Genomic DNA, 16289 nt, shown 5'->3' on the forward strand with positions numbered 1-16289 from the left:
GGCTCCGGCGCCTCAACAGCCCCGGGCCTTGGGTTCCGGTCGGCCTCGGTCCCGCACGGCGTCGGAAGGGATTCCGCTCGCGCATCGCCGACCGTCCGGAAGCGCCGTGGCCGGGGAGCCCGCGCAGCGCCCCGCGGACGGTGGACGCGTGTTCGAGCCCCGACGCGCCCCCTTGGGGACCTTACGTTAATCATACCAACAGCTCGCATTTATTAGGCGCTGGGTCAGGAAATGTCCTTTCATTTATTCACTGATCCAGGGCTCAAAGGCATTCCAGGAGGGGGGTAGGTACCATTGTTCCTCCAGGTGCAGGTAAGGAAACAGAAAATGGTCAAGCATCTGAAAGTAATTTTTTTAGAGCTATTAGTTTGCACAGAGCCTTTTTTTTAAAATGGATTTTATTTATTTATTTATTTATTTATTTATTTATTTATTTATTTATGCATGAGAAACAGGGAGAGAGGCAGAGACACAGGCAGAGGGGGAAGCAGGCTCCATGCAGGGAGCCCGACGTGGGACTCGATCCCGCGACCCCGGGGTCACGCCCTGGGCCGAAGGCAGATGCTCCACCACGGAGCCACCCAGGTGCCCCTGCACAGAGCTTTTGGTGTATTATCTTACTTGTTTCGCCTTACTTCATTTGCTCAATAGCTATGACCTCGTTTTTGCAGATGGAGAACCCAAGCTCCAAAAGATTGCATAATCAGCCAGAGACAGAGCTGGAAGGACAGGGTCAAGTCCCTCGATGACCTGCTCCAAAGCCCATCGTGCTACGTAGCAGGCTCAGAACGGAAGGTTTGTGACAAGTTCTGCGAGTGATTGTGAATTACGATAAAGACGGTGGTGATGAGGGCAATGACTGATGCTTGCTGGGTTCAGAACAGTAGCTTTATTTTGATGTGTTGAGGGTATGGTGGAAAATCGGGTTCCTTTCCCAGCTTTCTCTTCTCACCGGCTGTGGTTCAAATAACAGAGTACAGAATTGCTAATTAATAGGAATATGACTCTCCAATTCTCAACCCCTTGGTGGGGGAGTTGGTGGGGGGGGGGGAAGGGGAAGGGAGTGGAGAGAAAGACTTCCTACCTAGTGTTGTATCTAAGGATTGAGACGTCGCCCTCTATACTCTTGAGTCTTCTGGGCAGAAATGAAAATTGAACGTTTTTCAGCTCTGTTTGCTCTGTGTACCTTGTCCTTCACATTGAAATTATTGTTTGATTTTGCTTTTAAGATTTTATTTATTCATCAGAGACAGAGAGAGAGAGAGAGGGGGGCAGAGACACAGGCAGAGGGAGAAGCAGGCTCCATGCAGGGAGCCCAGTGCGGGACTCGATCCCGGGACTCCAGGATCACACCCTGAGCTGAAGGCAGACCCTCAACCACTGAGCCACCCAGGTGTCCCCACATTGAAGTTGTTTGCTTCTTCTACTGCTGTATGGAAAGACACATCCTTAATCTTGTTAGGTCATGAGGCAGCATTTGCAGAGAGAGCACAATTTTTTCTTAGACTCTGAAACGCAGATCAGGAAAAATGGCATCGTTTCTTAAGCTCTTATTCATACATTGTTCAGAAAGTGTCTGTTATTTGGGAATAACTTTCAGAAAAGGTAAAACCGTGATTCTTTTACAAATATGCAATGAATACATGTCAAAGATTGTGTTGGACCCATGGGTTAGTGAGGGGATCAGTAAGATAATAGTAAGAACCAGTTTCAACTAGCACAAAGGAGATAATTCAAGAGCCATAATTAAAACTCTTTCGGATAAATTGCAGGGCAGCTTTTTATTACCATATGTCATATAGTTGTTTAGAGGAAATTACCTGAATGAAAAGTCAGAAGTCTAGATTCCAGATCTGGCTCTCAAACCTACTACCTGTAAGGCCTCCAATAAGTTCATTTTATATGTTATAAGCTTAGCCTCTTCATTTTTAAGTGGGTCTCTTAATCATGACTGCCTTTATGTGCCATGCAGGGCTGTTATCATGTTTAGATGAAATACTAAGTTACATTAAGAAATTGATTTGAATGATCAAATGAAACAATACATTAGTATTAAACACTTGAAAGATTTGTAAATGGTAGCATTTATATTTTGTAGAAGATTTTATGTGCCCAAATCATTGAGAATTCTGCATGCATAATCATCCTAAAATTCATTCATTTAATGCAACAAATACTTATAGAGCAATTACCCAAAGGTTCCAGCGTATGCTATGCCTTGGCAATTTGGAGATGAATAAAACAATGTCCTTTCCTCTGGGAGGTGACAATAAAGTGAGGGAGACAAGTGAAGTCAATGTAGTGTGATGAGTGATGATACTTGAGGACTGAACAGAATGATATGGAACCATAGAGAAGGTAGCAATCGATTCTGATTCCAGTAAGATTCAGGCTTAGAGTAAATGTCCCAGGGTGTGCCTGTGCATGCTAATATGAATGCTTTACAATAGTATAACATTGTAAGTATATAAAGTCTTTTTTTTTTTTTTTTTTTAGTATATAAGGTGTTAAAATCACTTCATGCTATTTTACTTCTGGGGCTAAAGTGAAGAAAGAATACATACTCAGTTGTTAATTCTGGCAGGGAACAAAGCTTCATATCAGTTTTCCTCTCACATTCTCTCCTTATCTATCTCCCTCCACCTCATCCACTTTCCTTTTCCTTTAGATTTCCCCACATTGCTTTGTCCTTCTAGGCATTCCAGCCTCAGTATCTGCACCGGCATTTCCTTGGCTGTGTTTCAATGTTACATAAAATATTACCATCCCCTGCAAGGAATTGCAGTTCAATTCAGCATACTGGGAAGGGGATAAAAGCATAGTCATAACCATCACTCACATGAATTGCCCTCCCATGAATCTAAGGCTGGCACAAAATGTATGAATTAATTCTTTAGATTAAAAAATATATATTTTTTAATTTATTTAATTTATTTTTTGAGAGGGAGAGAAAGTATGAGCAAGCATGAATGGAGGGAGGGGCAGAGAGAAAATCAGACTCCCAGATGAGCAGGGAGCTTGACAGAAGCATGGCTCCATCCCAGGATCCTGAGATCATGACCTGAGCCAAAGGCAGCTGTTTAACCGACTCAGCCACCCATATGCCCCTAAAAAAATTATTTTAGTTCACTTCTTTCTTTTTTTTTTTTTTAATTATTCATGAGAGACACAGAGAGAGGGGGAGAGACATAGGCAGAGGGAGAAGCAGGCTCTTTGCAGGGAGCCCAATGTAGGACTCCATCCTGGAACTCTGGGATTACACCCTGAGTCTAAAGCAGACGCTCAGCTGCTGAGCCACTGCGGCATCCCTAGTTCACTTTTTCAATTGGATTCTAAAATACAATCAGAAACTGGAAAAGATAAAAAATACTTTTTGTTGAATTTTCTCAAATTGACCACACTTAGTAATCCAGATCAAGAAATAAAATGTTACCAGTACCCCAGAACCCCAGTACACCAGAGGGCAGTGCCCTCTTCCCATTACTATCCCTTCTTATTATCTCTACAGTGAACTAATACCTATTCACATGCTCTCTTACAACATCTCTTTGGCATCATCTTTGTATTTGCTTTTACATTAACCTTCTATGTACCCCAACCCCATAGTATCTAACTAGAAACTTAAAGGTATTTTTTAAAATGAAATTTAGGTTTTAGGTACCTTTGACTATTGTAACAGATCTGTCTTAGAAATCTTCCTAGCAGGATCCCTGGGTGGCTCAGCGGTTTAGCGCTGCCTTTGGCCCAGGGCATGATCCTGGAGACCCAGGATCCAGTCTCACATCAGGCTCCCTGCGTGGAGCCTGCTTCTCCCTCTGCCTGTGTCTCTGCCTCTCTCTCTCTCTCTCTCTCTCTCTGTCTCTCATGAATAAATAAATAAAATCTTAAAAAAAAGAAAGAAATCTTCCTAGCAAATAATATAAAAAAATAAAATATTTTAAAATTTAACAAAAGATTTGTAAGACTCCTACCCTAAAAACTAAAAAAACATTGATGAGAGATATAAAGGAAGATTGAAATAAATGGCGACATATACCATGGATAGAGCAATATATCATGGGTTGTAAGATTCAATATTATTAAGATATTACTTGTGCTTTTTTATAGAGAATGACAAGTTTATTTAAAAATCTATATGAGGGCAGCCCGGGTGGCTCAGAGGTTTAGCACCGCCTTCAGCTCAGGGCCTGATCCTGGAGACCCAGGATCAAGTCCCACATCAGGCTCCCTGCATGGAGCCTGCTTCTCTCTCTGCCGCTCTCTTGCTCACTCACTCAGTCTCTCTCTCTGTCTCTCATTAATAAATAAATAAAATCTTAAAAAAAATAAAAATCTATATGAAAATACAAAGGACTGAGAATAACTGAAACAAATTTGGAAAAGAAGAATAAAGCTAGAGTATACATACTACCTGACTTCAAGAACCACTGTAAAGCTATAGCAATTAAGACAGTGTGATATTAGTATAATCATAAGTAAACAGATCAATGGAACAAAATAGAAAATCTAGAAATAGGTCTACATAGATTATATGAAATACATATATTATAAATTGATTTTTTTTTTATAAAGATACCAATGTAATTCAATGAGAGAAAAGAAAGTCTTTTCAACAACTGGTACTAGAACAATTTGATAAATTTACGGGAAAAAAAATGAATCCTGACCCTCACCTCGTATCATATACACAGAAATAATTCAAGATGGATTATAGACCTAGCGTAAAAGCTAAAACATTAAACTTCTAGAAGAAAACATATGAAGATATCTTCAAGACTTTGAGATAGGCAGACAGTTCTTAGAGGAAACAGATGATATGAACCATGAAAGAAAAAAGATGATAAATTATACTTCATCAAAGTTAAAAACTTTCATTCATCAAAAGGCACCATTAATAAAATTGAAAAGTAGGCCACAGACTGGAAAAAAAAAATATTTGCAAACATATAATCTGACAGCGAATTTGTACCATGAATATATAGAAATTTCCAATAAACCAGTAATTAAAAGATGAATAACCTGGGACATCAGGGTTAGGCATCTGCATTTGGCTCAGGTCTTGATCCCGGGGTCCTGGGATCAAGTCCTGCATCAGACTCTCCCTGGGGAGCCTGCTTCTCCCTCTGCCTGTGTCTCAGCCTCTCTCTGTGTCTCTTTCTGTGTCTTCTCATTAAAAACAGACAAACAAACAAAAAAACAAAAAACCTTTATTTTTAAAGATTTTAAAATAAAATCTTTTTTTAAAAAAGATGAATAACCCAATATTTTACATGGGCAAAACTCTTGAGTTGACACTTCACAAAGAAGATATACAAATTGACCAATAAGCACATGAAAAATCATTCAGTATTATTAGTCATCAAGGAAATGCAAATTAATACCACAATGAGATGCCATTTCAAACCCACTAGAATAGCAAAATCAAAAACACTGATGACCAAATTTTGACTAGTATGTGGAGCAACCTTAACATTTGTACATTGTTAATGGAGTATAAAATCATAAAACTACTTCAGAGAACTGTTATGCAATTTCTTACAATTTTAAATATACATTTACTCTATTATCCAACAATTCCATTCCTAGTATTTGCCCAAGCGGGATGAAAGCATATGTCCAGGAAAAGACCTTTACAATAATGTTCATAGCAGTTTTATTCACAATAACATAAACTGGAGCCCAAATATACATTTAGTTGAACAGGTAAATTATGGTGTATCCATAGAATGGAATATACTAGGTAATAAAAAAAATAGGAATAAGAAAGATCTGAATGAAGGAAGTATAGATAATAAGAGTTATTAGTCCTGGACTCCAAAATAAATATGAATAATATGTCCAAAACATTAGGTGACAGATGAAAAATTTAATCAGAGAAGTAGAAACTGTAAAAAAAGAAAAAAAGAGAAGAAAAAAGAAATTAAAAAGAAAGCAAATATACCATAGGAAAAATTAAAAATAATACTTCACTGTAAAAAATAGAAATCAGAGTAGTGGATGCCTCTAGGGGATTGGGATGGACTTAGGTAAGGGAGTTTGAAGGGACTTTCTGGGCTAATGGAAATATTTACATCTTGATTGAGGGATTACTCTGATGTATGTTTGTCAAAGCCATTAAATCTTACATTTGAGATTTGTGCAATTCACCATATGTATTAAATTTTAAAAATTAATAAAAAGTGTTTTAGCAGAAGTTCAAAAGATGTCCAAGACCAGCACATGACCTAAATCAAGTATGTGTAACTCTCCTAGGGGACTCTCCTTATAGAGAATCTTAAAATTAGTGTATTTTTACTCTGTACTATATTCATATGGTTTAAGAAACAAAAAGCACTAAAAATAACCCCAGGAAAACAAAAAAGAGAAAGAAACAGTAAAAGTTCTCATTCTCCATCCTGATTCCCATCCTTTCAGTTTTCCTACCCTGCAGACAACTACTCCTCTCAGTTTCTTAAGAATTCTTCAACAAACTCTGTAAAAACATATGCCTGAGATGTTCACTTATAGTGATGGAGTTTGAGAAAATGTGACTTTACATTAAATATCCTCTTGACAGTTGTGTAGTATTAGAATTGTTATTAGAAATTACAGCATTAGTCACGTGAAATGTTAACATTAGAACTAAAGGTTTTGTTTGACCAGGTCTTTGCCCAAATTGAGATTGTCATGACTTTTCAAAGCACAATTTTGGGAGAATCTTCACATGCTGTTAGGCCTTCTTGTGTAGTCAGGTTAGAAATGCTCTTTTTGGCTAGAACTCTTGCTATTCCCAACTGCTGAAGCCATCGTTTCTCTTTAAAGGCACTGCAAGAGGGGATCCCTGGGTAGCTCAGCGGTTTAGTGCCTGCCTTCTGCCCAGGGCGTGATCCTGGAGTCCTGGGATCAAGTCCCACATCGGGGTCCCTGCATGGAGCCTGCTTCTCCCTCTCCCTGTGTCTCTGCCTCTCTCTCTGTGTTTGTATCTCTCATGAATAAATAATAAAATTAAAAAAAAAAATAAAGGCACTGGAAGAAAACAAAAATAATTTGTAAGGAAGTCTGATCTTGTCTCTATGTATTGCTGACATGATAGAAATCTCTAGGTTGATTTTGTAGCTGCTGCTAGTTTATCTTAACCACACAAGATAGGTTGTAAAATAGAAAAGAGGACTGTTTCTCAAACTAGCTCCCTATGAAGCGGTGGCAATGATATTTTACCAAGGCAACACCAGAAATTTAGCACCCACACCTAGAAACAGAACACCGCTTGATGTTATATAGGATTTTCTAGATTGAAACTTTTTCTGATTGTTCCCCCAGGCACCTTATACATCATATATTCCCTGATGTGCCTCCCTTCTCCTCCTTTTCCCCACCACAAAAACACTTCTTTTTCATTGATAAGGTATTAAATAACATTTTACCAAAATGCAATGAAACTTAATGTTTCATGGAAGCTACTCTCTGGCTATACACTAAGATTTGCACACTTGAATTTGATTACTCCTACTTTGTAGGGTATAACTATAATTTACCTTAGAGGGGTCTTCTGAGATTCTATCCTTGTCTTCCTCTCTGCACCCTCACCCTCGGAGCCTTTTTTAACTGATTGTTTCAACTCACATATCCATGACTCCTAAATCCTGACCAACACTTCCAATTTCCGTGTCTTTTATCTTCTTCCTAAACCTGTCCCCCATCCACATCCTTGCTCTAACACAATGACTTTGCTATCTCCTCACCATCTCTACATCTGGAAACAAACCTCAATTCCTCCGCTGTCTCTACTTCTGCATCTAGTTAGTGATCTCGTTTTGCAGATTATTCCTCAGAAGCATCTGTCATATTTGGCTTTTATCCTCTTCCCTACCCACTTCTGCTCTAGTCCAGGTCTTTATCATTCCTTGTTTCTCTGATTACAACCTCCTAAATCTACTGTAGGCCCTCCACAGCTTCAATAAGACTTCTTTCCAGTGACTCTTCCACATATCTCCACCAGAATTGTCTTCCTTTTTTTTTTTTAAGATTTTATTTATTTATTCATGAAAGACACAGAGAGAGAGGGAAAGAGAGAGAGAGAGAGAGAGAGAGAGAGAGAGAGAGACATAGGCAGAGTTCGAGAAGCAGGCTCCCTGTGAAAAGACTGATGGGGGACTCGATCCCAGGACTCCTGGGATCATGACCTGAGCCAAACGAAGGCATATGCTCAACCACTGAGCCACCCAGGTGTCCCCAGATTTGTCTTAAAAAATAAACACAAACTTATCATATGATTTGCCTGATAGAAAAGAAAAAAACAACCCACAAACCTCTGTGGTCTGCCTACCTACTTACTTCCTAATAAGCAAACTCTCCACTTGGGTATACAAGACGCTTGTCAGGGTAGGTGCGAATTACCTTGCCAGTCCCATCTTCAGCCAGTTTCTCCCTGTCCCCTAAAATGCCATTTCCAGATCCACTTACTTCTTTGAAAACTAAAATTTTCTCGAACCCCTTCACAAAGTAGTGCCCTTGACCACGTTGCCACCTCTACCTGGCTCCTTTTCCTTACCACCACCCCTTTTGTCTGGCAAAGTCCTTTCAATTTAAAGGGCTTTCACTAAACCTATCAGAAGCAATCTTGCATAAAAGTACCTTAGTGTTTCAAATATTTGAACTCTGTCCAAGTTTGCCTAATTCATCATTAATGTTCTAGATTAACTCCCTGCTTTTACCTTTGCACGTTGGCAATCTGCCTAGCACTTCACTGTTGACATAATAAGCACTTCAGAATGTTTTAAAACTGTATCTTTTTTTTTTTTAAAGATTTATTTATTTATTTATTCATGACAGACAGAGAGAGAGGCAGAGACACAAGCAGAGAGAGAAGCAGGCTCCAAGCAGAGAGCCCGATGTGAGACTCGATCCTGGGTCTCCAGGATCACACCCCGGACTGAAGGCGGCACTTAAACTGCTGGGCCACCGGGGCTGCCCTAAAACTATATCTTTTGATTTCTAATGTGCATCCATTGATAAAACTAATCAGTCTCTTATGTTTACAGCCTGATTTTAAGATGGCTATCTAATTTTTTTCAACCAATCATTTCCTAGCCTTTTTCTAGAATTTTAGAATATCTCTTTTTTATATACAGTCTAGTCAGAGATATCTCACAAATTACAAAGACTGAAGTTGGTGAGCAGTTTCTATATCTCCTGTCAACCTCATTGTGCTCCGGAATTTTGCCAGTTTTGTAGCCCAAATAACTCTGACCACTAGGTGGCAACAGCTTAGCTGAAATAAAGTAGAGCTGAACTGAAGACCTCTACAAAAAGGCAACTAAAACAATGGGCCTTGTTTTGTTCTTTACTTTTCATTATATTGAGTAAGGGGAAAAGCCACTCGTGAATCTACATTTCTACTGTAATATTAGCACCCAATAATACCTCATAAGTAATGGATGGGACCTGAGATCTGATCAGAGTCGTGTTTTCAGGGAAATCTGATGACTAATATGTAAAATTTTATCTTATTATAAAATGAATATGTCTGAAAAGTCCACTTCTGATACACTTGTTTATGTTTTTAAATGTGACAATGGGGGATGCCTGGGTGGCTCAGCGGTTGAGCATCTCCCTTCAGCCCAGGATGTGATCTTGGAATCCCGGGATTGAGTCCCACATCGGGCTCCCTGCATGGAGCCTGCATCTCCCTCTGCCTGTGTCTCTGACTCTCCCTCTCTGGGTCTCTCATGAATAAATAAAATCTTTAAATAAAATAAATGTGGCAATGGATTACTTTTTAAGCTGACCTTAAATATTAATGTCAACTCTATCACAGTGTCCAGTATGTCTGTCTTGCCCAGTAAATCAACTGAAGTCTTTATGGTTCAGTTTGTCATTCAGTTGTTCCTTTCTCACCTTCCACTTTTGTTACCATCCAGTCTTTCATGACACTTTCGATGGTTCTCTCCCACATTTCAAGTTTTCCCCTTCTCCCTTTAATTATATTTAACATTTTCTTATTAGTTCTTTTTTTTTTAAAGGACAAGCAAAGGACCTTGTTATTTCATACAGCTCTTTGTACTGTGTCTCTTGCCTTTCTGAAAGCTTGAGGAGTCAAGTGCTACACCGATCGGATTAGCCAGTAAAATGAGTTCATTTGGTCCTGGACACAAGGCTAAGATGAGGTCCTTGAAGCTGGATACCGATGCGTTGGAACCACCTGTATTACACTGTATGGCGTGGTGGTGCTTCATGAACCATTCCCTGCCCTAGACCTGCCCTATTAAAGATTTGCCCTTGTACGTTTAAAGAGAAAACGTTACCTGGCCACGGCTAAGCAGTAGATGGCGATCTCCTTGGAGTCTTAACCACTGTGCTCTGAGAAATAGGTAAAGGAGGATTTAAGTAAAAAGGCAGCACTGGGTGTTGTATAGTAAAAAGATGGGTGTGAATAACCCACTCTTGAAACTGGGGGGAGGAGGGCTTGGGGGAGATCTGTATTTTTTATGAGCTTTTCTTTTTTCCTAGCTGTTGCGGTAATTTTTTTCTGATTTTGTTGTTGTCTTTGTAATTCAGAGAATGTATTTGCATCTACCAGTGGAGGCAATTTCAAGGTTTGTTGTCTTGTATCCTGCTGTGAAATTGCCAAAGGATTGACCGGTTTCCTGCTTGCAGTTTCTTCACGTTGAGGCGGTAGCTTGCACACAGGGCTTTGCGAGTCCTTGTACCTAGCCTTACGCCAGCTTTTGGAGGTCATTTTTGGTGTGGTGAAACCATCCACCATCATGATGTCTCCAACTTTTGCCCCAAAGACCCTTGCTCCACAAAGCTGGCTTTTATTAAGGTTGTGACTCTGAGCTCTGAGGACCCATTGTTTTATTTTAATATAAATCCTCATGGGGACTGAAATTTTTGGAAAAGAAACTGTGGACCACATTTTACTCAATAAATATAATACACAATCTTTATGCTTGTGTTTAAAGGCGATGGTCAGGGGAATTTGTCCCGCTGCATTTTTACATTCCAGGCACAGCACGCTGCAGTTGACAAAGGCCTTCAGAATCAACAGTTGGCCCGCTTCTGCAGCTGCATGAATGGGGCATTTAGAGACATCTGCATGAAGGGCTTCATGGCACCATGCTCAGTAGGGGTGAACACCGACAGCTTCTTTGGGCCGCACGCCCTGTTTGAGGGCCCATTCGGTGAGCTCAATGTACCCGTAAAAGGCCGCAATGTACAGGGCTACCTTTTTCTGATACCTGAATGAATGAAACAAGGAGTGGGTGTTTAGTAAGTCAGCAGACTGGTAAATGTAGTTACACCAAATACCCACAAAACATACTAGTTAAAATGTTTATTTCTTCCTAACTTTTACATAAGATGTTTTTCAGATAAGGCAGATAGTAATACATAGGTTAAACTCCACAGGTCCTGGGGCCCCTGGGTGGCTCAGTTGGTTAAGCATCTGCCTTCAGCTCAGGTCATGATCTCAGGGTCCTGTAGTGGGCTCCCTGCTCAGCGGGGAGTGAGCATCTCCCTTTGCCCCTCCCCTCCGCTCTTGTTCTCTCTCTCTCTCACATAAATAAATAAAATCTTCAAAAAATAAACTGCACAGGTCCTGCTTATCCCCATTATCCCACTGTGCACAGGTATATGTTCTAAGTGGTTTTCTTTCTTATGAAACGCAGGGGCTCAGGAAAAATATCAAGCTATCTCTCTCTCCCAATAGGGAGGGAGAGAGAAGTGGGAAGGGCAAGGGAGAGAGAGAGAGAGAGAGAGGGAGGGAAGGAGAGAGAGAGAGAGAGAGGAGAGAGAGAATATCTTAAGCCCAGCATAGAGTCTGAATGCAGGGCTTGATCTCAAAACCTGAGATCACGATCTGAGCTGAAATCAAGAGGCAGACCCCTAACTGACTGAGCCACCCAGGCACTCTTCGAGCTTTATGTTAACTGGGAAACTATTGGAAGAAATCCAGTACATTTTAGAAATTTGAAAGTTTTGTACATTTATCTGTCTTGCCTTTTCTAACGACAGCCCTTCTGGCTTCTCCAAGTCTCTCCTGCTATTCTGATCTAAACCACTAGGTTGCGCCCCAACCAGCGCTACCACCAGTGCCATCCTCTCCTAACTGGAGCTCCTCTAGTTCTCCTAGGGTCTTTTCCTCACACGGTGCTGGGTGACCTTTTAATTTCCCAAACTGGAGGTTGCCTATCCTCTGTTCCAAATCTTCCAATTGCTTCCCACAATTGAAATCCGAATTCCCCACCTTGGCTCGCAAGACCTCTCACAATCTGGCCCCTGCCCCACTTTCCACAACCCCCCTACCCTGTCACTGCACTAGAGCCACACTGGCCTCCCTACAAATACCCCGTAAGGCATGAGTTGAATGACTGGTGCAGCCTGTTCAGAGAAATAAGAATTAGGGAGGCAATTCTGGACAGGGTCCCACCAGGTATTATCCAGGATTTATTTGGGCAGAGATATATTTGTAGAGATGGAGACAAGCTCATCCGTTATCAGCCTATGACTGACTCTCCTCTTTCTGATTACATGCTCACCACACCATCTTTTGATGTGTCTGTGGCTTCCTGTGTAATTTTCCTGCATAAGGAAGACGACCTGCCCAGAACACGTGGGGCTCTAGGACCCACAGGTAGATTATAACAGTGGTGATTAGATGATACCTAATTAGAGCTATTACATTAATATACACTGGCATTTTGGTTCACACATCATTTTTTTTTCAAAATCCATTAATGCAAATCAGCATCTCTGCATGTGATCAGTTTTCTTGATTTGGGGAGAAGAGCCCCTTTTGGTGGATACTAACTGGCCTTTGCCTTCATGCTTAGCACTGACGTTATGGGAGCTAGAGGCACTCTAGACTAACTGATTCTCTTTCCTAAATGTGTCTTTTCACCGTTTGTTTTCTTAGCCTCACCCCTGCTGTCCTAAGCCTAGTTCAGGCCACTCTTACCTCTTCAGTGTCACCATGTCTGTCCCCTGCCTGCCTCTATTCCTCACACCACAACCAGGGCAAGCGTTCTAAAGTGCAGATCTCACCCTGGCTTTTCTCTACCTTCAATATCTTCCCAACACTTAAAAGTGAATGTCCAAATTCCTTTATATTCCTGTGGGTGTCTGTAAGAGCTGGCCTCCTCTGATTTTTCTAGCCTCTGGCCACTAGCTCCTTCTCACTCTATGAGCTACCGTGTGAAACTTATTTCAGTTCCTTGAATTTATTCTCTTGCCCCCTGTGGCTTTGTACATGCAATTCCATCTGCCGTGGAATCTCTCTCTCTCTCTCTCTCTTTTCTTCTGCCAACTGTTTACCTAAGTACCAACCCTAGAGATCTCATCAATTGGCTTTCTCAGGATGCTTCACCTGATCCTCTTAAGTCTAGTTAGTTGTCCATACTGTACATTCCCATGTCATCTTGCACTCTGTCCGTGTCATAACACTCTCACACTGAATGGTGACAGCAACGACCCCTAGCATTTATGACCTGCTTACCATGTGATGTGCCAGCCCTTCTTCTAAATTCCTTTGATTATTAGGTCATGCAATCTCTAAAACAGATCTATGAGATGGATCGACTATTATTCTCTTTTTTTTTATTGCAGAGGAAACCGAGGTATAGGATGATTATATAACTTGCTTGGGTTTATGCAACTAAGCACTTAGGGAGTGGGGCTTTGAACTTAGGCAGGAAGGCACTAGAGTTTGTGCCCCTAAACATTTTGCAATTCTGCCTCTGTAGGAATCGGTTACTTATTTTCTGTTTCCCCTGCTAGACTGGAAAGATGCTGAAGCCTAGGGACCATATCTTGTTTATTGCTATATTCCTAGGATCTTGCATAGTACATGCTCAATAGATATTTGCTGATTGAATGGCAGGATAAAAGGAGCTCTTTGGGTTGTTCATTTGTGTTCTTTGAGCTGTTAGATCTTTTCTCCCTCTTTTCCCCCTTCTTCCCTGTATGCCTCTGTCCATTCTGTTTGTGTGTGTGTGTGTGTGTGTGTGTGTGTGTGGTTTGAACATGATGAGAAATACAGATAGTGTGGGCAGGGCGACTGCAGGCTGAGAACTGATCACCAGAGCCGATAAGGCCAGGAGCAGAATGAGCACGAGGGCCCATCCGGGCCACGTGCATGTGTACATGTTGGGGACAAGGTCCACAGCAGGCCTGCGGGCATGCTCCTGTTGCTCACCCTCCTTAAATTTGTTTTAAAGGTTAAGGTCAAATAGAATGGCTAGGCATCTGAGCACTGGAGTTAAATTGTTGGGATTCCATATCCAATTGCGACCTGGCTAGCTGTGTGACATTGGGCTGATTTCTTAATGTCAGTTTCCTCATCTATAAAACATGATAAAAGAGTATCTACCTTGCAGAATTGTCATAAGTATGAAATTAACTTATTAACTATGTAACACAGTGGCCTGTTAAAAAATACTCAATAAATATGCACGATTAAAAGTAACAATGCAGCACAGCTATCTCTTTGGACTCAGAGCATGAAAAAAGGGAATTATCATTATCCCCAAATAGAAATTACTTTAAAATATTGAATATTGTACAAAATTGCAAAAGCTGGTTTTCTAATATGTTACTTCTTAGAGCCCTTAGAGCTCTTGGTGGGTGTGTGGGCTTCTGTAAAGTACGATTAAATCACCAGGAGGGAGCACTGTCCAAAAATACCACTGAATTAAAAGCTAAAAAGTAATGCAGTATACAGGTTTGGGATGCTGTATAAATTAAATGACCTTGTGCTTCTCTGAGCCTATTGTCCACTGTCCCAGCCACACATGTCTGGCAAAAGTATGTACAAAGGCTTGTACTAAAAGCAGTTTGAAAAATTACTTGGGGGCTTGGGAAGAGGCAGCCAATGATTTTAACCAATCAGTTGGCAATTGGTGCTTTTTAGAATAATTGAGTAGGAGAGTGACAAGGTACTTATTCTGATAGGCTTTATAAGTGCTGTGGAAAGTCTGATTTCCAAACCAAACTCAAGTCACTCATTTAAATAGGTAGTGTTTCCTGAGGGAAGTCTACCTGAATTGCAATCCTTCACCAAAGGCTATCAGCTCTGGTGACATCCCTGCTATCTTATCTAGCAAATATCTCAAAAATAATGCCTGGTTGAGACATGCTAAGTGGAACTGGCATGGTGCAGCAACCCAGCTATAGAGTAAATTGCAGATTCAAGGTCCTATGGAAGTTTAGTAACAATTACTTAATTTAGCATTTTCTTTATCTCCGTACTTGAGTACTGGTCCTTCATTTGATAAATAGCGTTGGACTTTAAGTTTTTGTCCCAGAAGACAACCCATCAGAAATTCCTTCCATCCATCCCAGACGTCCAAACGAAGTGTTGTGCCTGTGGATCAAGAGAGGCAGTTAATGGTTCCAGTCCCTCACTGTGATGTGGCAATCCATAAAACTTCTAAGGATTGCCTTTTCTAAGCAGAGGCATAAGCTAGATGTGAATTGAAAAGTAACCTTGGAATAAGTACATGGGGATGCTATTTTCAGGCCTGCATTGACTTGAAAAGCCATTTGGCTTCTGTGCACTTCCATTTTCTCATCTGCCCGGTGATTGCATATAATGCTGAAATATTTTTTGCAGTTATCCTAAAACAGTCTTGTGGACATTGATTCCATGCTGATAGATACATCACCTTGTAAACTAAAACCCTTGTGTTGGAAGACGGAACTAAAGAAACCGTGACAGGATTAATAGGCTTTTTGGGCCTTTAGCTCACAAGCAGGCTGTGGATAGAATTGAATGATCCTTTCATTTTACACTTTGCCAAATAGCCATTCTCCTGACTCTGGGAAACGAACTAGGGGTGGTAGAAAGGGAGGTGGGCGGGGGGTGGAGGTGACTGGGTGACGGGCACTGAGGGGGGCACTTGATGGGATGAGCACTGGGTGTTTTCTGTATGTTGGCAAATTGAACACCAATAAAAAATAAATGTATAACAAAAAAAAATAGCCATTCTAAGTAATGACATGAAAGTAGTATGTTCATTGCCGCTGGAGAATTTATCACTTGCTCCTCAGAAGTCTACCCTCTCCTGGCCTGCCCTCTGTGGCACCACATTCCCTTTGTCCTTCAGGGTGGTGTTTTTCAGGAATCTTATTTCCTCAGGCTTCTCTTCTTTCTTTACACATTCCCTTGGGTGTGTAAAGAACTTACTTGTTCCAGCCACTCTGACCTTTCACCTGTTCTTCAGATACACCAAGTCCACTCCCATCTCAAAACCTGAAGACATCATTTCTTTTACTTCCAAGGGTCTTCATCCAGATTTTCACAAGACAGTGTC

The 16289-nt window shown here is 40.9% G+C and overlaps 1 protein-coding gene and 1 long non-coding RNA gene across 3 annotated transcripts in view; one reads left to right on the forward strand and one right to left on the reverse strand.

Annotated features, from left to right (window-relative positions):
• Positions 1-14: 14 nt before the first annotated feature.
• Positions 15-16289, forward strand: part of LOC112932786 (uncharacterized) — a 38517-nt gene continuing 22242 nt past the window's right edge. For both annotated transcript variants that reach the window (XR_011995308.1, XR_011995307.1), the window contains exons 1-3: positions 15-312; positions 456-585; positions 672-795. This is a non-coding gene — a long non-coding RNA (uncharacterized lncRNA). The remainder of the gene's footprint in view (positions 313-455; positions 586-671; positions 796-16289) is intronic.
• The window catches only part of ANKUB1 (ankyrin repeat and ubiquitin domain containing 1), a 28716-nt gene continuing 18973 nt past the window's right edge, over positions 6547-16289 (reverse strand). The window contains 3 exon segments of the mRNA XM_026015752.2: positions 6547-6804; positions 10284-11219; positions 15226-15340. Coding sequence (XP_025871537.2) covers positions 6675-6804; positions 10284-11219; positions 15226-15340 — 1181 coding nt within the window. The 3' untranslated portion in view covers positions 6547-6674.

The sequence above is a fragment of the Vulpes vulpes genome, chromosome 11 (assembly GCF_048418805.1).
Source record: "Vulpes vulpes isolate BD-2025 chromosome 11, VulVul3, whole genome shotgun sequence".
In the NCBI taxonomy this organism is placed as follows: domain Eukaryota; kingdom Metazoa; phylum Chordata; class Mammalia; order Carnivora; family Canidae; genus Vulpes; species Vulpes vulpes.